The 23,184-nt window shown below is 37.6% G+C and overlaps 1 protein-coding gene across 1 annotated transcript; it reads left to right on the forward strand.

Moving 5' to 3' along the window:
- Window positions 1–11,314: 11,314 nt before the first annotated feature.
- LOC104213022 (transcription factor JUNGBRUNNEN 1-like) lies at window positions 11,315–21,682 on the forward strand. Its single transcript, XM_009762417.2, has 3 exons — window positions 11,315–11,574; window positions 14,004–14,329; window positions 20,774–21,682. Exons 1-3 carry the CDS (start codon window positions 11,334–11,336, stop codon window positions 21,191–21,193), a joined length of 987 nt encoding a protein of 328 aa, XP_009760719.1. The 5' UTR covers window positions 11,315–11,333; the 3' UTR covers window positions 21,194–21,682.
- Window positions 21,683–23,184: the final 1,502 nt, after the last annotated feature.

Raw genomic sequence — 23,184 nt, forward strand, 5'->3', positions numbered from 1 at the left:
CCTTTCGAGTCATCACATTCTCCACCTCTAAAACAATTGTTCGTCCTCAAACGGACATAGAAAAGTATGTGGGCTGGGGTGAAAAGGTGGGGATATCTACTCCGCATGTCCGACTCGGACTCCCAGGTAGCTGCTTTAACGGGCTGACCCCTCCACTTCACTCGTACTGAAGGATAACTCTTCAATATCAATTGACGAACCTGCCGGGCTAGAATAGCCACCAGCTCCTCCTTATAGGTTAAATCCTTGTCCAACTAGACAGAGCTAAAATCTAACACATGGGATGGATCACCGTGATACTTCTGAAGTATGAACACATGGAACACTGTATGGACCGCTGATAAACCAGGTGGTAACGCAAGTCTGTAAGCCACCTATGCCACCCGCTCAAGAACATCAAAAGGTCTGATGAATCTTGAATTCAACTTGCCCTTCTTTCCAAACCTCATTACACCCTTCATGAGTGACACACATAGCAACACTCTCTCTCTGACCATGAATGCAACATCATGGACCTTACGGTCGACATAACTCTTCTGCTTGGACTGAGTTGTGCGAAGTCTATCCTGAATGATCTTAACCTTTCCAAGGCATCCTATACCAAATCTGTACCTTATAATCGAGCCTCCCTCGGCCCAAACCATCCAACTAGCGATCGACACCGTTTACCATATAATGCCTCATAGGGAGTCATCTATATGCTCGACTGATAGCTGTTGTTGAAGACGAACTCCGCTAGTGGCAAGAACTGATCACACGAAACTCCGAAGTCTATAACACAAAAGCGAAGCATATCCCCCAATATCTGAATAGTGTGCTTGGACTGTCCGTCCGTCTGAGGATGAAATGCTATGCTCAGCTCAACCTGTGTGCCTAACTCACGCTGTACTGCCCTTAAGAAATGCAAGGTGAACTGCATAATCACAAATGATAGACATGTTCACACCACGAAGACGAACAATCTTGCGGATATAAATCTCTGCCAACCGCTCTAAGGAATAGGTAACTACCACCAAAATGAAATGCGTTGATTTGGGAGTCCAACAATGACCCAAACTGCATCGAACTTCCTCTAAGTCCGTGGGAGTCTAACAACGAAATCTATAGTGATACGCTCCTACTTCCACTCAGGAATCTCTATCTTCTGAAGCAAACCACCAGGTTTATAATGCTCGTACTTTACTTGTTGACAATTTAGACACCGAGCCATATATGCCACTATATCTTTCTTCATTCTCCTCCACCAATAATGCTGCCTCAAGTCTTGATACATCTTGGCAGCGCCCGGATGGATATAATATCGGGAACTTTGGGCCTCCTCTAGAATCAACTCACAAAGTCCATCCATATTAGGCACACAAACACGACCCTGCATCCTCAAAACTCTATCATCTCCAACCGTAACCTGCTTGGCATCACCATGCCGCACTATATCCCTAAGGACAAGCAAATAAGGGTCATCATATTGCCGCTACCTGATGCACAAAAATAATGAATACCGAGCGATCGTACAAGCTAAAATACGACTAGGCTAAAAAATATCCAACCTCATGAACTGATTGGACAAGGCCTAAACATTTAGTGCAAGCGGTCTCTCACCGACTGGAATGTACGCAAGGCTTCCATACTCACTGACTTTCTACTTAAAGCATCGGTCACCATATTAGCCTTCCTGGGATGATACAAAATTGTGATATCATACCCTTTCAATAGCTCCAACCACCTTTTCTGCCTCAAATTGAGTTCCTTTTGCTTGAACAAATACTGCAAACTTCGATGATCCGCAAATACCTCACACGACAGCCATAAAGATAGTGCCTCCAAATCTTCAATGCATGAACAATGGCTACTAGCTCTAAGTCATGGAAATGGTAATTCTTCTCATGAACCATCAGTTGCCGCGACGCATATGCAATCACCCTGCCATTCTACATCAATACCACACCAAGTCCAATACGAGATGCGTCATAATATACTATATAAGGCCCTGAACCTGTGGGCAACACCAACATCGACACCATAATCAAAACAGTCTTGAGATTTTGAAATCTCGCCTCACACTCGTCTGACCATCTGAACAGGGCATCCTTCTGCGTCAACTTGGTCAACGAGGCTGCTATAGATGAGAACCCCTCCACAAAGTAATGGTAATAACCCGCCAATCCTAAGTAACTCCGGATCTCTATAGCTGAAGTGGGTCTAGGCCAGTTCTTGACTGCCTCAATCTTCTTAGGATCCACTTAAATACCCTCAACAGACACAATGTGCCCCAAGAAAGTGACTGAGCTCAACTAAAACTCGTATTTTGAAAACATAGCATATAACTAGCTGTTTTTTAGAGTTCGAAAAATGATTTGAAGGTGCTACTCATGCTCCTCTCGATGCGGGAATAGATCAAGATATCATCAATAAGCACAATCACAAAGAAATCCAAATAAGGCTTGAACACTCGGTTCGTCAAATCCATAAATGATGCTGGAGCATTTGTCAACCCAAATGACATCACTAGACACTCATAATGTCCATACCGAGTCCAAAAAGCTATCTTAGGGACATCGGATGCCCTAATCCTAAACTGGTAGTAACCAGACCTCAAATTGATATTTGAAAACACCTTGGCACCCTGAAGTTGAACAAAGAAGTCGTCAATCCTTGGCAATGGATACTTGTTCTTGATGGTGACTTTGTTCAACTGCCAATAATCTATACATATCCTCATCGATCCATCCTTATTCTTCACAAATAACACGAGCACACCCCAGGGCGAGACACTAGGTCTAATAAAGCCCTTATCAAGCAAATCTTGTAACTGCTCCTTCAATTCTTTCAACTTTGGCGGGGCCATACGGTATGGTGGAATAGAAATGAGCTGATTGCCCGAAGCCAATCAATATAGAAATAAAAATCTCTGTTGGGTGGCATCCCCGACAGGTCTTCAGGAAACACCTCTGGAAACACACGAACGACCAGTACTGAATCCATGGAAAGAACCTCCACACTAGAATCACGGACATAAGCCAAATAAGCTAAATAGCCCTTCTCGACCATATGCCAAACGTTCACATAAGAGATAACCATGCTGGTAGAATGGCCTAGAGTCCCTCTCCACTCCAATTGAGGAGACCCCGGCAAGGATAAGGTCATCGTCTTGGCGTGACAATCTAATATACCGTAATAAGGTGACAACCAACCCATCCCCAAAACAACATCAAAATCAACCATATCTAGAAGTAAGAGATCTACGAGTCTCAAGACTCCTAATGGTAACCACATACGAACGATAAATGCGATCTAAAATGATAGCATCTCCCACAGGGGTGGACACATATACAGGGACACTCAAAGAATCACAAGGCACAACCAAATATGAAGCAAAATAGGATGATACGTAGGAATAAGTAGAACCCAGATCAAATAAAACTAAGACATCTCTACTGCAAACTGAAATTGCACTTATGATAACCGCGCCAGATGACTCAGCCTTAGGCCTAGCTGGAAAAGCATAGTATCGAGGCTGGACCCCACCACTCTGAATTACATCTCGAGGACTGGTCATGTCTGGCTGGCCTGCACCTCTAGCGGCCTGACCTCCACCTCTAATGCTCCGACCTCCACCTCTAATGCTCCGACCTCCACCTCTAGATGGCTGAGCAGGCGGTGAAGCACCTAGTGCTGGAACCATGGCACAAGAACTCTGATGCTGAGAATTGCTTGATGTTCGAGGGCAAAACCTAGCAATGTGCCTCGGTTCACTACAAGTATAATAAGACCTCGACTGATATGACTTCTAACCCTGAAACTGACCCTATCGGCCTGGGTAACCACCCTGAAAACTCTGGAGCGGAGGTGCACTAATAGGAGCTGGTGGTGCACTGTAGGCTAGCTGATCAGAATAATGCATATGAAGGCCACGACCACCTGAAGCACAGTGAGAAACCTGGAGTGCTGAATGAAATGGTCTAGGAGGATGACCACTACCAAAAGTACCCCTGCCTCCAGAAGAGGCACCACTGAATCTACCAGAATGACGAGGTCTCTTGTCAAATCCCTGACCACTCTCCTGAGCTAGTACCATCTCGACTCGCCTGGCAATATTGGTAGCCGTTTGAAAATAAATCTCAGTATCTGTCTCCTTAACCATCTACAATCTGATAGGTTGAGCAAGTCCCTCAATAAACCTCCTTACCCTCTCCCTATCGGTAGGAAGTAGAAGAATATCATGACGAGCCAAATCCACAAATCGGGTCTCGTATTGAGTGACAGTCATAGAGCCCTGTTGAAGATGCTCAAACTGCTTCCAATAGTCCTCTCTCAATGTGACAGGAAGGAACATCTCAAGAAATAACTAAGAGAATCGGTCATAAATGAGAGCCAACAACCCATCTAGTCTGGTCAACATATAATCCCTCCACCATTTCTTGGCAGAACCCGACAACTGGAATGCAGCGAAATCAACCCCATGGGTCTCTACTATGCCCATGTTCCGTAACACCTTATGCTAGTTTTCCAGCTAGTCTTGGGGGTCCTCTGAATATGCACCACTGAAGTGAATTGGGAAAAGCTTGGTAAACCTATCCAATCTCCATAAAGCCTCAGAATACATAGCTGATCCATCACCGGTTTGTGCCGCAACACCTAACTGTACTACCCCCAACGGGCTGGCTACTGGAGTCTGAAACTGGGAGCCATCTGCTCCGGAGTGTGAGTAACGGGAGTCTATGCTACTCCCCCAGCCTGAGAGATGGTTGATGCTACAGGAAACGTGCCAACCTACGCCACACTCTCCATGAGGCCCACTAAACGGACCAATGTATCCTGAAGTACCGGGGTGGCAGTGAACCCCTCTTGGACCTGAGCTGGTCCTGCTGGAATGGTTTGGGCTGGAGCCTCCTCATAAAACTCTACATGAGGCTCTGCAGATGGTGCTGCTGCTCGAGCTCTGGGCTGGGCCCTGTCCCTGCCTCTGGCACGGCCTAGGCCTCGACATTTGCCCCTCGTAGGAGCTGCCGCTGGGGGCTCTGGCTGCTGCTCAGCTGAAGATGCGGTACATGTTGTCGCCATATGCGAGAGAACAAGAGTATGAGAGTTTGATTAGTAATGAGAGAACAAAATCGCATGACAGAGAAGAATAGAAGTGATATTTGTTCCTAAACTTCATAGCCTCTGGAAGATAAGTACAGATGTCTCCATACCGATCCTCTAAATTCTACTAAGTCTGCTCGTGAATTGTGAGACCTAGGCAACCTAGTGCACTAATACCAACTTGTCACGACCCGAAATTCCCACCCTCGGGATCATAATGGCGCCTAATATTTCACTTGTTAGGCAAGCCAACGTTAGAGATTCATAAAGCCAATTTGTATATATTTCAATAATTAACAGTAATTAAGCTATAACGAGTTAAACTGAAAGCGAAAATTCATAACAACCTCAATATATATATTCCACTACCCGGATCTGGAGTAACAATTCATGAACTTCTACAATTTCACAATAAGTAAATGTTTGAAAGAAATACACGTGTTTTTGAAATGAAAGAAACAGTAAAATGAAATGTATAGAAGGGGACTCCAGGGTCTGCGGACGCCAACATATCTACCTTGGGTCTCCTATAGAATGGATCCAGCAGCTAACCTCACGATCAGCTCGGGCCAGTACCAAAATCTACACAGAAGTTAGTGTAGTATCAATACAACTGACCCCATATACTGATAAGTGTCGAGCCTAACCTCGACGAAGTAATGACGAAGCAAAGACAAGACACCCACAAATAAAACCCGTTCAATTTAACAGTATATGTACTACTAACAACAATGAAAGAACGAGACAAGCAACATCGGGGAGGGGACATGCTGAGGGGATCACAAGATAAAGAATCACAATAGTAATAAGAACTAAATCAACCGATATACCTTGAACAGATAGGAACAAATAAACATAGTAAAGGAAAAATGCACGACATCACCCTTTGTGCTTTTACTCTCAACCTTACTATATAAATCAACAAAAATATCAAGGCATCACCCTTCGTGCATTAACACTCACAATATGGCACGGCATCACCCTTCGTGCATTAACACTCACAAATCATGGCACGACATCACCCTTCGTGCATTAACACTCACAAAGCATGGAACGACATCACCCTTCATGCATTAACACTATTCCTCACCAAAACAATGAACATCAACAAAAAGGGAGATAGAAATATCAAGAACAAGTCTTACTTCAACATTCGGTCCCATAATACCAACCTCAACTTTGAGTCAATACTCAATCAATACCAAAATCCATAAACATGATAAGAATGATCAACATAATGATTCGCTAGTCTAAGTATGGATAATATGATCACAAAAGGCAACAATTACAAAAATAAGACCCACTCGCATGTTATGACCAGACAACAATGCATATGTACTCATCACCTCACCTATACGTCGTACCCAACATTCAAACACGTAACAAATAGGCAAATAAGACATAATCCCTCAAGCCAAAGTTAACCACGACACTTACCTCGCTCCAACGGTCACAATCAAAGCTTAATCACGGCCTTTCCTCTCAAACGAGCTTCCTAACCAGTAGAATCTAGAAAATTACCAACCAAACGATTCAAATAAAGCCTTAGGAACTACCCACGATTGCAAAGAATTTAATTTAGGTCATTTTTGAAAAAGTCAACAAAAGTCAACACCCGGGCTCGCTTGGTTGAAACCCAAAATTTTGGACTAAAATTCGATTACCCATTCACCCATGAGCCCGGTTATATAATTTATTTTGGAATCCGACCTCAATTTGAGGTTTAAATCCCCAATTTATCAAATCTCTAGTTTCTACCGAAAACCCCCCAATTCCACCATGAAAAACCCCCAATTTATTTTGGACTAAAATTCGATTACCCCCCTGACCTATACTCGGATTCCTAATTATCTTTGTGGGAATCCTATTACCTCCTCTAAACTTATTTTAAATGGAATTATTTGCACCTTTAATACTGACGTGGAAGAGTGTGTGTATTTCACTCTCCCAAGGAGAGTGAGAAGCAAGAAAAAATGATTTTAAGATTATTTTTTATTCTTTTTTACCATTTTTTCTTACTTTTTTTCCTTTTCCTTTTCCTTTTTCTTTGTCTTTTTTCTTTTACTTTTTTTTCGTTTCTTCTCTAATTCCGACAGATATTCATTTACCAGCGACTTTGTCTAACCGTTTTTCCTCCATTATTTCTTTTCACACACAAGTTAAACTCTCAAAAAGATCTATTCATAAGCAAAGCAAAATACACTCAGATTTGGGAAAAAAAATTCATCATCGGAAAACCTTCGCACGCCGGAAAAAAAAATAATGTATTGAAATTTTAACTGAAAAAACTTTTCTAAGTTTATATTCGTTTTTATTATTTTTGCTCTTCCTCCCACTCATAAATTATACTTTCAAAAAAAGTTATAAATTTATAAAATAAAACACACTTAGATCGAAAAAAACATTCGCCAAAAAAAATGGTGTTTGTGAAATTCCAACGATCACCATTTTATGTCGCTGGTGACCAAAACAAAAAAAAAGAAGAGAATGAAATAACCAAAAAATGAGAATAATAAGAAATAAGAAAAAACGATTAGAAAAAGAAGAAAGAATAAAAAAAAAGTATTAAAAATACATGTGGGGCGCGTGTAGATCACCACTTGCCAAGAGTTTGGTTGTCAGCGTTAAAGGTACAAATAATTCCCTTTAAAATAAGTTTAGGGGGGTAATGTGATTCCCGCAAAGAAAAAGTGTGTAGTTGGGAATCCGGGTATAGGTCGGGGTACTTATGTATTTTCCCATTTTAAGTTGAAATATTGTAAAATGAAGTGAAAGATTGAAGGAAACTAGTTTAGAATTACTTACCAATGTTTTGGAGAAGAAATGGTCTTTGGAGAAGAAATGGTTTTTGGAAAATCACCTAAAGGGTTTCTTGTTTTGAAAGTTTTGAAAAATGAGCAAAAATCCTGTCTAAGTCAAGTTTTACCAACTGCAGATGTTGCAAATACGAAGTCCACAAATGCAAGAAATCCATTGCATTTGCGAAGAATCCCACATTTCTGCTATCTTCGAAAATGCGAAGAAAAGTTCGAAAATGCGAACTAAGCTGGCCGCAAATGCGACCCCACGATCGCAAATGCGAAGATTGCCCCTCCTAGACCGATATCGCAAATGCGACGAATATTTCGCAAATGCGAACTTGTATGGCCCAGCTTCTCTTCGCATTTGCGATGAGAAGCTCGCACATGCGAACCCCTCAAAGGTCGCAATTGCGATGCCCGATCTCGCAAATGTGAGATCAGAGGCCTGCAACAATATCAGATACACCAACAATTCTTCCAAAACTAATTTCACTCCATAGCCTATCCGAAACTCACCCGAGCCCTCGAGGCTCTAAACCAAAAGTGCACACAAATCTAAAAATATCATACGAACTTGCTCACGCGATCAAATCGTCAAAATAACACCTACAACTATGAATTTAGCACCAAATCAAATGAAATTTTCAAGAAAACTTTGAAACTTCTAATTACTCAACTGGACGTCCGAATTACGTCAAACCAATTCCGTTTCTCACCAAATTTCACAGACAAGTCATAAATATGGTATTGAACCTATACCGGATTCCGGAACCAAAATACGAACCGATATCCAAAAAGTCAAACCTTGGTCAAACATTTCCATTTCATTAAGCCTTTAACTTTCAAATTCGGCAAAGTCCGATATCTCGGGCTAGTAGGGACTTCCGATTTCGATTCCGGGCATACTCCCAAGTCCCAAATCAAGATACGGACCCACCAAGACCGTCAAAATACGAATCCGGGTCCGTTTCCAAAAAATGTTGACCGAAGTCAATTCAAATGATGTTTTTAGGCAAAATTTCTTATTTTTATCAACTTTTTACATAAAAGCTTTCCGGAAATACGTCCAGCCTGCGCACACAAATCAAGGAGGGTAAAAATAATATTTTTAAGGCTTAGAAGCACAAAATTGAGTTCTAAAACATAAGATGACATTTTGAGTCATCACAAAAAAATTTGGTTAATACACAACAATATGTCAACAAAACGAAATATCTTTTTCCAAGTCATGAAAATCCTTTCTCAATCTTCTAGCAGGTATGAACCAGGACAGAAGATAGAGATGCTTTGACTAGAAGAAAGGTAGACAATAATTTAACTAATACATAAAACTTAAAAAAAAAAATCATTTACATGATAACTCAGTTGAGGTTATGACTTCTTGGCCAATGGACATCTGTTTATAATGTGCTTATTAGACACTTCATATATTGCCAACAGTCAAAGGATTAAAACACGTGAAATTTCACTATTTTTTAAATTTTTTAAGTTACTAGGTTTTAAATTATTAATTTATACATATATAATAAATTTCTTAAGTCAAGTACATAATTTGGACCAAATTTATTGGGTTCAATTGTACTCGTAGCTTCTACTTTCCCTCCGACAACTCTGGTGTTACATCCAAATATATAGGGGTAATATTATTTTTAGTGTTTTGATTTTCGAAAAAAGGATGAGTACATTGAACATCAACGAAAGACGATGTCTAGAAATTTATTTGTAAAAAGTCAGATAAGATACTTATCAAAGCAATATTTATATGCAAATCAGACATTATGACATCAGCCATATTAAATTCTTCCAACTTTTTGTCTATTTTTATTCATAAACCAGCAAAGAAAGAAATAAATAAAGGATAAGAAGAATACAAAAAAGTATGCAACAAAGTAAAAAAGAAAAGAAATATCTGGCTTGACTTGACTTGGAGATCCGAAGGTAGAAGTCATCTGGTCCACATTGAGGGCCAACATATTACTTCTTTCTGCTGAATTTAGTGTCTTAAGAATTGGTCAATGTCTATCTTCTTTATTTCTTTTAATTTGGTTTTTATGTCCTGTGTAGAAATGGAGCCAGATTTTCAAGCTTATAGGTTTGGTGTTCACATCGTTTTAAGTTACTGAATTTTAAATTAATTATTTATACATATTTAATAGATTTTTAAGACAAATACAAGGTTCGAATCAAAGCTACTGGATTCGGCGAACTCGCTCCCACCCAATACTCTAGCTCCGCCCTTAATCCTATATGCTTTAGGGCTTGACTAATTCGGCTCCGCGCTGGAAAGTCTTACATTAAGAGGTAAAACGCTCTCTACCAAAAACATATCCCACATTAAGGAGTAAAACGCTCTCTATTAAAGGCAACTTCATACCGAGATTCGGACTCAAAATATTAAAAATGAAAAAATACTTATTATTCCACCGAAATGGAAGATCAATCTTTACATTCAAGACAAATCTCGAATGTTTTTAATATGCTTGACCTATTACAGTCATAAAGGACTTTGAGTTTTTCTTTTTCTAACTTTGCATATTGTACAAGTCAATGGTGTGCCCGCACTAGTGGACTACCACACTTGTTTATCAGAACTAAAAACCCTAATTTTCGAAATACGTATGTCACGTATCTTTCTAGTATTAATGCATCATCATAACCCTTTCATGACTTCAGATTTTGTAAGGAAAATCGCAATTTTGCAATAACTAATTTCTTCGTCTCTTTTTTTTTTTTTTTTTAATTTAAATTTTATCGTTATTTGGCAATTGAATAAATCGGATTCACGCTGGGTATACTCACTAAGAGAGGTAAAGTGCCCTTTATATATATATATATATATATATATATATATATATATATATATATATATATTTGTGCTTCTCTCGTACGTATTTGCAAGAGAAAATTGCGGATCTGAGTTTTTAGATATTCAGGAAATCAATGTTTTATTTTTATTAAAAAAAAATAAAACAGAAGATGCAATTGTCAATCAAAATTAGACCCAAACTTTGTAGCGTTTAAAATGTTGTTAATCATTTCTATTTAATTAAATAAGGTGGAAATATTATGCGCGATGACAGGAAAAAAATTATTTTGAAAATTGTGGTAATTCATAATTGGAATTCCAATTGTATGTAGAACAATTAATTAATGAGGAAAATTTCATACTCTGATAGAACTTAAATCTGGCATTTTCAAATTGTGCACCTAAGTGTCGTAAATGACTCGAACCTATCAACCGATTATTTAACAAAGTTAGTCATTTTTAAATAATCAACAAAGATAAATAGGCCAATTAATTTACATAGCCTTTGACCAAAACAACTATACCATCTCTTGACCTTTCTCATTAATTATTATACTTTGTCTTTGTCCTATTATTTTATTTTCTTCTTTGGCTCATTAACTGACCACCCTATAAGATATCCATGCACTAGTTTGATAATTAAAATGAGTGAAAAAAGAGCAGAGAAAATAGAAAATATGGAATTAGTGGAAAATATAGCAACTGCAACTAATATTAAAGCTGAAGATGAAGAAGAAATAATGCAACTTCCAGGTTTTCGATTTCATCCTACAGATGAAGAGCTTGTGAGTTTTTATCTGAGACGTAAAGTGGAAAACAAAAGGATCAAAATGGATCTTATCAAAGAGGTTGATATCTACAAACATGATCCTTGGGATCTTCCAAGTGAGTATTCTAGTAATTATTATATGTAATTAGCTTTTCGTGCAATTGAATTTATTGTTTTTAGTTTGAATTATGTTTACATATATGAAAAAATTTGATATATATATATATATAGGTCACATTCGTTCAAGGTTTACCGATTCTAGATCATATATTCGCCTTTGCTCCTCCCCTCGCAGCCCAAGATAATCTGATAAAATCAGATGGTCTAGCATAAACACACGGCTAAATTCGAGTCGGACTTAGATTTGGTCTTTATGGGTTTTAAATTTAAATTTTGTATATATTTAGTGATTTTTTAATACAAATACAGAGTTTGGATTATAACTATTGGATCGACCGGACCCGTAACTTAGCTTCTAGCTGCACCTTTAGGCTAAATTAGCTAATGAGGTGTAGGTATGAAGACCCCAAACTAGGCTTATATTACGAGTGTTTTTTGGTACGGCACGGAAGTCATTTTTTATTAAAATATTTTTTTGGTTAAACATTTTTCATGAAAAATATTTATCGGTGTAAGTAGGTGAGTGCAAAAAGTATTTTTCGGGAAAATATATACAAGAACATTTGATAATAATATTAGCAAAACAAAGAGTGTTTAAATAAAAAATTTAACTAAACATCAACTAATAAATGTCTAATGTTGAACAAGTAATATAACGATAAAAGTTAACACTTGTAAGGTAAATGAATTTGGCCTAAATGTCTAAACGTAGTTTTTTGTACAAACACAAGAAAATGACTTTCTTGTGACAAATATTTTCTTGAAAAATGACTTCCTTCATACATAATAATTAATATACCTTTTATTTTCTCAATTACGTTGAAGCAATTAGGTACGGTAAGCACAAGGCACATACAATTTAGGTCGGGGTCGGATGACTCCAGTCTATTATAATAAATATTAATACCTTAATTTCTTGTTGTATGAAAGTGTTCAACAATGACATGGGATCTAAACAAAGAATTTTTTTTGAGACTTGTAATCTTAAATAAGTTATGATATTTCTATAACTATAAAATCATATTATTAAGGATAAAATAAAATTTTAAAATTAATCATTTTTATATAAAAATGCATCATTTATTTTGAAGGGACCTTAAAAAGAGAATGTATATCACATAAAATGGTAACAGAGAAAATAGTGTATTGCTTGGAGAACTGTGAAGAAAGGTGGTAAGATTGTCATCGTGTGATTTCACTATTATTATTGGGTTCGAGCAATATAAGCAGGTTGTCTATATAACACCCTGGGATGTAAGCCTTTTCTGAACCCTACACTGAATGCGATAACTGCGAATCACCTCACCAGGAAAGTGACTGCTATAATTAGATCTGGTTTGTACTGGAAGATGTATATTTGTTTGACCTTTTCATGCAACAATTATAGACCAAGGACTTGGCTCCAAAGTTGAAGGAATCATACAACAATCTTTAAACAAGACAATTAGAAAGTGACTTTGCCCTTGTCATTGACCAAGTTCTCTTCATACCTTAATTAGCTAATTCAAACAAGAAAGCACAGATTATTATTTGGTCCAATATGAAATACCTATCTATAACTCTTATCATTAGAATTTTGCTTGAGTGCATCAGAAGCAACAACTACAATAATATCTTTCTCCAACGGACACGTGGTAGATAAAGAATTCATGTTCCTGAAAAAAAATGCTTAAAAAACAAGATTTTAACTTCTTCAATAATTGATAGTTTATAAAAGTTTGTGTACTACCAAATAATGACGGAGCCAAGATTTTTACAGGGGTTAAAAAATAAATAAAATACACTCAGAAAGAAATTAATAGTTATCAATATATAGTATATATATAAAAATATTAACCTAGTTACAATAGTGTAATTTTCTGACAAAAGGATACTAACACCCCTTGAATACGTGTGGCTCCGCCACTGCTACCGATTCGCCTAGATAACTACATATAGCTGGCCATTATAATTGAGATTGGTTGGAAAATAATATAGATTAAATACAGAGATAAAGATTGTATACACAATTAGTGTGTATATAGTGGTGAAGCCAGAAAATTTTTCAAGGGTATTCAAACTTGAAAGAAGTAAAAAAAAATTCCGCAAAGGATGTTCAATATATGTTATACACCTTTAAAACCTACTAATATTTTACCTATATACGCAATGTAATTTTCCGAAGAAAGGTGATCAATTGACCACCATTACCGGACTGTAGCTTCACCTTGTGTGTGTATGTATGTATGTATATATACATATATACATACACACACAAGTTTCTTTTTTTTCTTGGTTAACATATATATAAAAGTTAATTCAAAAATTAAAGATGTTATCTTCATAATGTAAATGTTGAAGTTTAAAGTTTCATTTAAGATATGTTTGTAGCCTAATTTTTCTAACTTTTGGATGATTTTTAATTTAATTTGTTTGTGTGTTGAAGGGAACACAGCGGGGGATAATTGTAAGGAATGGTATTTCTTCAGCATGAGAGAGAGAAAGTACAGAAACAGTGTAAGACCAAATAGAGTAACAGGTTCTGGTTTTTGGAAAGCTACAGGAATTGACAAACCTGTTTATAGTACTACTACTACATCACAAAGTACAGATCGTGGCTGCATTGGCCTCAAGAAATCATTAGTATATTATAGGGGAAGTGCTGGCAAAGGAACAAAAACTGATTGGATGATGCATGAGTTTCGTCTCCCACCAAATTGGAAGACTTCAAACCAGCAGCTGCCCAATCCCAAGAACAGTATTCCAGAAGCTGTAAGTTCTTCCTGTCGGGAATAAACTCCCTACAAAAATAATATTCACGGTAATAAAAATGGAATAATAACGTAGCATCGAGATACGGTAATTAACAAGAATAAAAGAGTAACAACAATACCAAGATTTTTACGTGGAAAACCCTTTTGAATAAGGGAAAAACCCACGGCCCTTAGAAGAGCAACTGATATCACTATAGCAAGGAATTTTACACTTTGTAGGTCCGAGTAAAATACTCAAAAGAAATAATCTTCTTTTGATATTCCCACCTCACTACAATATTACTCACTCTCTATTTTTCTCACAGACTATTTTCTTATACCCTGTCTGTGAAACCTCACTCTTTCTTTCTAACTCTTAGATATATTTTTCCTCTGAGATTGGTGTGTCAAAAATGAGAGCCGAAGCTCTCCTTTTATAGGCAGAACCTCGCCTACTACACTTGACATTTTCTTTCTGCACGCCTACCACATTTGACACAGCCTATAATGTTGACTATGCAAAAGGAAAAGTGGCTGCCAATTTAGAAAAAGAAGACAAAGGAAGAAAGTTGTCTTCCTTAATTTATGGGCTGGACCCCACAAATCTCCCCCTCCAGTCTCATTCACCTGAAGGAGGTAACACCGGAGGTTCTTGTTTGAGTGTATGCCGATAAGTTCTTTGCATAGCTCAAACTTATTTCTTGGTACCACTTTGGTCAGCATATTCGAAGGATTCTCACTTGTATGGATTTTCTTTACCTGCATAGACCCATCCTCTATCCTTTCTCGAATCTAATGATATCTCACGTTGATATGCTTCGTCTTTGCATGATACATGGTGTTTTTTCTTAGGTCTCTTGCACTTTGACTATCACAATAGACGACATACTCATTCTGATGCAATCCAAGCTCTTGAAGGAACCGTTTGAGCCATACCATCTCTTTGCCAGCTTCAGTAGTGGAAATATACTCAACTTCAGTTGTAGAGAGTGTGACACGCTTCTGCAACCTTGACTGCCATGATATAGCTCCCCTTGAAAATGCAAACAAATATCCAGTAGTGGATTTTCTGTTATCAATATCACCTGCCATATCAGCATCTGTATATCCCTTCAAGATTGGATCCGATACTCCAAAGTACAAACAATCTCATGTGGTACCTCTTAGGTACCTGAGTATCCACTTGACTGCTTCCTAATATTCTTTTCCAGGATTTTCAAGAAACCTGCTGACAACACCAACTGCGTGAGCAATATCAGGTTTAGTACATACCATTGCATACATCAAGCTTCCGACTGCTGAAGAATAAGGAACTCTAGCCATGTTCCCTTTCTCCTCCTCTATTGTAAGACACACCTTTTTGCTCAACTTTAGATGACTAGCAAGAGGTGTGCTGACTGGCTTAGCATTTTTCATGTTAAAGCGTTCTAGTACACGTTCAATGTACTTCTCCTGAGATAGCCACAACTTTCTACTTGTTCTCTCTCGAACTATCTTCATCCCTAGAATTTGTTGTGCTGGGCCCAAGTCCTTCATATCAAATGACTTGGACAGATCTCCTTTCAACTTTGCTATCAACCCCTTGTCTTTTCCTACAATTAACATGTCATCCACATACAACAACAATATAATAAAGTTATTCTCAGAAAATCTTTTGAAGTATACACATGGATCAGAATAGGTCTTTAGGTATGTTTGACTTTTCATGAATGAATCAAACTTCATGTACCACTGCCTTGGTGCCTGCTTCAATCCATAAAGACTCTTATTCAATTTGCACACCATGTGTTTCTTTCCAGCTACTTCAAATCCTTCTGGTTGCTCCATATAAATCTCCTCTTCCAAATCTCCATGAAGAAATGCAGTTTTCACATCCAACTGCTCCACTTCAAGATCTAGGCTAGCTGTTAAGCTCAAAATTGTTCGAATAGAAGTCATTTTGATAACAGGTGAGAAAATTTCGTTAAAATCAATACCTTTCTTCTGTTCGAAGCCTTTAACCACCAATCGAGCTTTGTATCTAACCAGCTTGCCATTTCCATCTTTCTTGAGTTTGAAGACCCATTTACATTTGAGTGGTCTTTTACCCGTTGGAAGTTCAACCAGCTTGTACGTGCCATTTTTCTGTAGAGATTCCATCTCTTCTTGCATGGCTTTCATCTACTAGTTCTTTTCTGGATGGGACAGTACCTCCTTAAGACTTTCTGGCTCCCCCTCATCACTGATGAGGACATACTCTGTGGAAGGGTACCTGCATGACTCTACCCTTGGCCTCTCTGATCTCCTCAGAGGTTGAGGTTGTTCTTCTCCCTGAGTGGGGTGCTCCACTTCCTCGACACCTTCATCAAGTTGCTCCCCCTGCTCAATAACCTCACCAGGTTGCTCCCCCTGCTCGGCAACCTCGTCGGTCGTACTTTCTGCACTTGTGGGATTGTTAGAAGTAGAAGGAATAGTAACAAAGTTAGGAATTATACCATTCTTCGCCTTTTCTGACATATCAGCAGCAGTTCCAACTTCACTTTCTCGGAAGACTACATCTCTGCTTCTGATGACCTTCTTCTTTACAGGATCCCACAGTCTGTACCCGAACTCTTCATCTCCATATCCGATAAATATGCAGGGAACAGATTTATCATCCAGCTTTGTTCTCTGCTCTTTTGGTACATGTGCAAAAGCTCTGCAACCGAACACCTTCAGATGCGAGTAGGACACCTCCTTGTTGGTCCAAACTCTCTCTGGGATTTCAAACGCCAACGGAACTGATGGACTCCTATTGATCAGGTAACAGGCTGTCTGAACTGCTTCACCCCAGAATGACTTAGGCAGTTTAGCCATTCTGAGCATGCTTCTCACCTTCTCCACAATGGTGCGGTTCATCCTCTCGGCTACGCCATTGTGCTGTGGGGTTCCAGGAACTGTCTTTTCATGTCTGATCCCATGACTTGAACAATACTCTTCAAATTCCCTTGAAGTGTACTCACCTCCATTGTCACTTCGGAGACGCTTTAGCTTTCGACCCGTCTCCCTTTCTACTAGAGCATGAAACTTCTGGAAAACTTGAAACACCTGATCTTTGGTTTTCAAAATATAAACCCATAATTTTCGTGAAGCATCATCAATAAAAGTAACAAAATATTTGTTACCGCCCATTGATTCAATTTCCATTGGGCCGCAAACATCAGAATATACTAAATCAAGTATATTCAATTTTCTTTCAGACGATGTCTGAAATGAGACTCTATGCTGCTTACCAAATAAACAGTAGTCACAAGGTTTTACCGTTGTACCTTTGGCATAAGAAATGAGTGATTTCTTGGCAAGAATCTGCAATCCCTTCTCGCTCATATGACCCATTCTTTTGTGCCACAAATCTACAGAAATCTCATCTTGTGCCGCGTTCAATTCACCTTGGCATATTTCTGCATTTGTCCTGTACAACGTGCCACGAGCAACTCCCTTTGCAATCACCAATGATCCCTTAGTGAGTCTCCACTTTTGATTTGCAAAATAACTCTCGTATCCATCTCGGTCTAAAGCAATTCCCGAGATCAAGTTCATCCGCAAATCAGGTACATGCCGCACATCCTTTAGAACCAATGTGCATCCGACATTTGTCTTGATACAAATGTCACCAATCCCCGCAATCTTTGAGTAACTTGTGTTACCCATTTTCACTGTGCCGAAATCACCTGCTACATATCTGCAAAAAAGATCTCTTACCGGTGTGGCATGGTGAGATGCCGCTGTGTCAACCACCCATTCCGACTCTGGACCTGACAGGTGCATGCATTCCTCTTCCTCATTTATAAAGAGGACAACATTATCATTGTTTTGCACCATGGTGACTATGTTGTCGTCATTCTTCTGGCCACTGGTTTCACCTTTGCCCTTCCTTGGATTTGGGCAATCTCTTTTGAAGTGACCTGGTTGATCACAGTTGTAGCAATTTCTGGCTCTTGATTTGGATCGGTTCTTTGACTTCCCACGAGCTCCGGATCTACCATAGTTGCCCGAACTCTTTTGATAACTCCTGCCTCTACCTTCTGTGATGAGAGCCTATCCTTGATTTTCAGACTTCTTTCTCATCTTCTCATTGAGTAGAAGAACCGATGTGACATCTTTCAACTCAATAGTAGTCTTACCGTGCAGGATGGTTGTTGCCAAATTATCATACGAAGATGACAACGAGTTCAATAGCAAGATCGCTTTATCTTCTTCCTCGATTTTCACTCCGAGGTTGGCAAGCTGTGTGATTAGTCCGTTAAACACATTTAAATGTGACAAAAAATTCGTACCTTTACCCATATGTGGGGCATATAACTGCTTCTTTAGGTACAATTTATTTTTCAGCGTTTTGGACATGTATAGGCTTTCCAACCTTGTCCAAATTTCATGTGCAGTGTCTTCATCAATGATGTTATTTACCACATCATCTGATAAGTGAAACCTGATTGCACTAACAGCTCTTTCATCCAAGTCAGCCCAATCCTCAGCTTTCATGGTATCAGGCTTTTTGGCATCGACATCTAGTACCTTGTGTAATCCTTGTTGGATGAACAAATCCCTCATCCTTCTTTGCCATGTTGAGAAACCGTTATCTCCGTTGAATTTTGCTACCTCGTACTTTACTCCGGATATTTTTATTTTTCACCGAGTATAGTACTACCGACAATGAATAGTATTTCAGAAAACGAGCAGAACCTGTGCTCTAATACCAGTTGTTGGGAATAAACCTCCTACAAAAATAATATTCACGGTAATAAAAGCGGAAGAATAACGTAGCACCGAGATACGGTAATTAACAAGAATAAAAGAGTAACAACGACACCAAGATTTTTACGTAGAAAACCTTTTTGTATAAGGGAAAAACCCACGGCCCTGAGAAGAGCAATTGATATCACTATAGCAAAAGGAATTTTACACTTTGTAGGTCCGAGTAAAATACTCAAAAGACCACTACAACACTCAAAAGAAATAATCCTCTTTTGATATTCCCACCTCACTACAATATCACTTACTCTCTATTTTTCTCACAAACTATTTTCTTATACCCTGTCTGTGAAACCTCACTCTTTCTTTCTAACTCTCAGATATATTTTTTCTCTGAGATTGATGTGTCAAAAATGAGAGCCGAAGCTCTCCTTCTATAGGCAGAACCTCGCCTACTATACTTGACATTTTCTTTCGGCATGCCTACCACATTTGACACAGCCTACAATGTTGACTATGCAAAAGGAAAAGTGGCTGCCAATTTAGAAAAAGAAGACAAAGGAAGAAAGTTGTCTTCCTTAATTTATGGGTTGGACCCCACATTCCCCCCCACCCCCCACAAATTTTTACCGTTGTGGCCAAAAGGCGGAGCCAAGATTTTAAATTTATGAGTTCGAGATTTAGCCCTTTTAAGTTATTGGATTCTAAATTAATATTAACAACAACAATTCAGTTTAATATCACAAGTGTAATTCCACAAGTAGAATCTGGAGAGTGGAGAGATAGAGACTGTTTTCGATAGACCATCGGCTCAAAGAAATCAAAATCACAGCAATTGTGAAAAAGAAATATAGTAATGTAAAGGTCATGGAAATGGAAGTAATAACAACAACAAGATAATATGATAGCCATAGCTAAATTAATACTAATTTGTATATATTAAATGAATTTTTTAAAAACAAATACAAAATTTAGATCAAAATTAATGGGTTTTGTCTAACCCCTACATTAAATTCTACCTCCGCCCCTACTGTAGTGGTAACTGGTAACACAAGTTCTATGTTAATTTCTTGTCTACCTTTGTTGAATTTTGATCAAATTGTAAAATGATTTTCTATATAGGAGTGGGACTGTGGGAGGAATATAGACTCGTTTATTCACTCCCTTGATTGATGCCAGCGGATAGAACTTAACTCTTCTTGAATTCACATCCACAAATGCTGACCTGCAATAACCTAATTATCCGATGATTCAACTTGGTATACACCCGAATGAATAAATTGGCAAAGAGAAGGAAAAAAAAAAACGAAAAAGCTCGTGCAATTGAGGCGGACCCATGATTTAAATTTAACATATACAAAATTAAGAGTGTTTTTCTTACATTTTCACATATATCTTGTATACCATTTATGTCAAATATGAGAGCTACTTTTTGTCCTTCTCTTGTATATCGACAATGTATTAACTCTTTTACAACAATACAACAATATACCCAGTATAATTCTACATAATGGGATCTGAGGAGGTAGTGTGTGTAGACCTTACCCTTACTTTGTGAAGGTAGAGAGTATATTTCTAATAAACCCTCGACTCAAGGAAAGCAAGCACAACAATAATAAAAAAAAATACGGTACTGTGAATGAAAAATAAACAGTAACAACAGTTAGATAATAGATAATAAGATGGCTGAAGCGAAAGAAACAATAATTAATAATAGAGTTGTGTTAACTCTTTTGAAATTCATAAATTGCAGGAAGTTTGGACACTATGCAGAATATTCAAGAGGACTTCCAATTACAAGAGATTCACACCAGATTGGAAGCAGCCCATTATTGAACAAAGTTTTGGTGATGCAAGTTCTAAAGCATGCAGTCTTCAATCTGAAACAAGTGATAATCACTCTATTAATATCAACTTCAAGAAGATGGAATTTCCACATAAGAACAATAATACAGCAATTGGAGGAAATTATCAAGTTGATCAAAGAACCACTGATTACAATAATAGCCAACCAATAATTACCATGCCACAATCTTCAATCACATCATCAAACTCAAGCTTTTGGAATACAAGTGCTGAAGAGCAGTATTTGTTTAGTGATGGAAACTGGGATGAACTTAAATCGGTTGTTGATTTAGCTATTGATCCTCGTAGTCTTTTTGGATTTAGATAAACTGGACGAGGACTGGGTACAAAAATTGGGGCTTGAACTGAGTCAGTGGTGAATTCAGAATTTAGAGTCAGCGGGCTCTCTTCTTTATCTATGTTCTTAATATAGTCCGAGCTAGATGCAGCAGGTTTGACATGGTTCTATTCTTTATTTATGTGTTATTTCACACATATATATAGTTCGAGCCAGAGCAACGAGTTCCCAATGAGTTGCTGGATTGACAAAAGAGCAAGTACATCTATCTATGCGTGATGTATCACTTGTTATTGCCTGCTGTTCAACGACTATGTTTAGTAGCGATTGAAGTTAAAACAAAATGCAGATCAAGTAAGATATGCCCCAAAGAGAGAGCTTCGTTCTATCTATTTTTATTTTTATTTTTTTATCTTCACTTTCTTTTCCCACCCCTATTTTTCTAGCTAGCTTTCTATACTTCAGTTTATTAGGACTGAGAACTTCATAGATCTTAAATAATACTACTCCAATTTTCTAGACTGTATTTTCTTTCTTATTCTGAATTTCATAGAGTACATTTTGTTTGGAATACAATAAGATTTTTATCAGGAAAAATAAATTGGCTTCTTTGCTATCTTTTGCCATTATATATTTGTAGACACGTAACTTTTTGACCCTCCCCAAGATTTTACACATTTTAGCGTAAATATTTAATTTAGGTTAGTATAGCTCTCTTTTACTTTATTTTATCACAAAAATAAAAATTACAAAAAATATTTTCTCTTATCTAGCTCATTAATATTTTTATCTAGTTACTTTTAATTTATCTACCTTACATAAAATTCAAAAATACAAAAACAGTTCCAGGAATATTATTTTAGTTTTACAATAATTTTTCCATTTTTTATCTTTTAGTATGATATTTGAAAAATATCAAAAATAGGTTTGTTTTTAACGGTTAGTTTTATTTTAATAGTTATTTTACTTGAGTAGGATTAATTAGTAAATGGTGTAGTATTTTTGATTTTGTTTTAGAAGAAAGAGTATGAAATTTGAGGCTAATTTTGTTTGGTCTTAATTGAGAAAAGCCCAATTTCGGATAGCCCAAAACACTGAGCCCATACCCATTCCCCATTTGACCTAACCTAATTCCTACTCCCTATAAAACTAAGACCTAGGAAAAACAAAAGAGGACGGACACCCAATTCCCAAAAGCAGCCGTTTCCCTCTCTCCAAAAGGATCTAATTGGAAAAGGATGTAATTCCATTCCACAAAATCTCCCTCGCCTCCCTTCATAACTCTGTTGTTCCCCTCTCAGCTCCCACATTATTACTTTATGATATAATACAAAAGGAACAAACAAATCTCTACAAAAAATCAACCATTAGAACAAACAAACATAATCCCAAAAAAAAAAAGGTAAAAAAACAGACTCCTCCCATTTTATGCGAACACAGCGCCCGACCCCTTTCTTTCTTAGATTTCCAGCCGGAAAATCCAAAGAAACGGCGACACTTGCTTTCAACAAAACTGCCACTACAGTGAAGTTGCACTAAAGTTCCGTCCGTCGAGTTCGCTGCCATCGTTGGAGTCTCGGTCATGGTTCAGTGATTCAACGGTCATCGACTTTTTGTCGGAGTTTGTCTCTGTTGCTATATAATTTGCTTTGGAGATAATTTTATCAAAAGGTTCGCCTCTCAAACTTGTTCTTAACTTCATACATTAGTGTTAATTTTAATAAATGTTAAATCAAGTTTGTGCTTATTTTGTGATAGAATGCCTTTTCTTTAGTTTACTATGTTGTTTTCTATGATGTCTACTAGATTTGATGTGTTAAGCATATTAAAATGGTGTCAGTTTGCTTTTTTTTTTTTTTTTTTTTATAGTTTTATTAATATTGGCTATGACTCTTTTATTTGTAGTTTAAATGCAAATTAATATAAATATTGGGAATGAAGGCAAAGTTATAGAGTACAGTTTTCGAGGCCAAGAGGAGTTCAATGTTTAGTCTTTTAGGAATTATATAGCAATTAGGCAG

The sequence above is a fragment of the Nicotiana sylvestris genome, chromosome 7 (assembly GCF_000393655.2).
Source record: "Nicotiana sylvestris chromosome 7, ASM39365v2, whole genome shotgun sequence".
In the NCBI taxonomy this organism is placed as follows: Eukaryota; Viridiplantae; Streptophyta; class Magnoliopsida; order Solanales; family Solanaceae; genus Nicotiana; species Nicotiana sylvestris.

What these genes read in the sequence shown, in the direction of transcription:
- LOC104213022 (XM_009762417.2), top strand. Translation starts at nt 11,334, where the DNA reads ATGAGTGAAAAAAGAGCAGAGAAAATAGAAAATATGGAATTAGTGGAA. An exon ending in TGATCCTTGGGATCTTCCAA is followed by an intron (nt 11,575 to 14,003) that starts GTGAGTATTCTA and finishes TGTGTGTTGAAG; the next exon opens with GGAACACAGCGGGGGATAAT. An exon ending in AGAACAGTATTCCAGAAGCT is followed by an intron (nt 14,330 to 20,773) that starts GTAAGTTCTTCC and finishes CATAAATTGCAG; the next exon opens with GAAGTTTGGACACTATGCAG.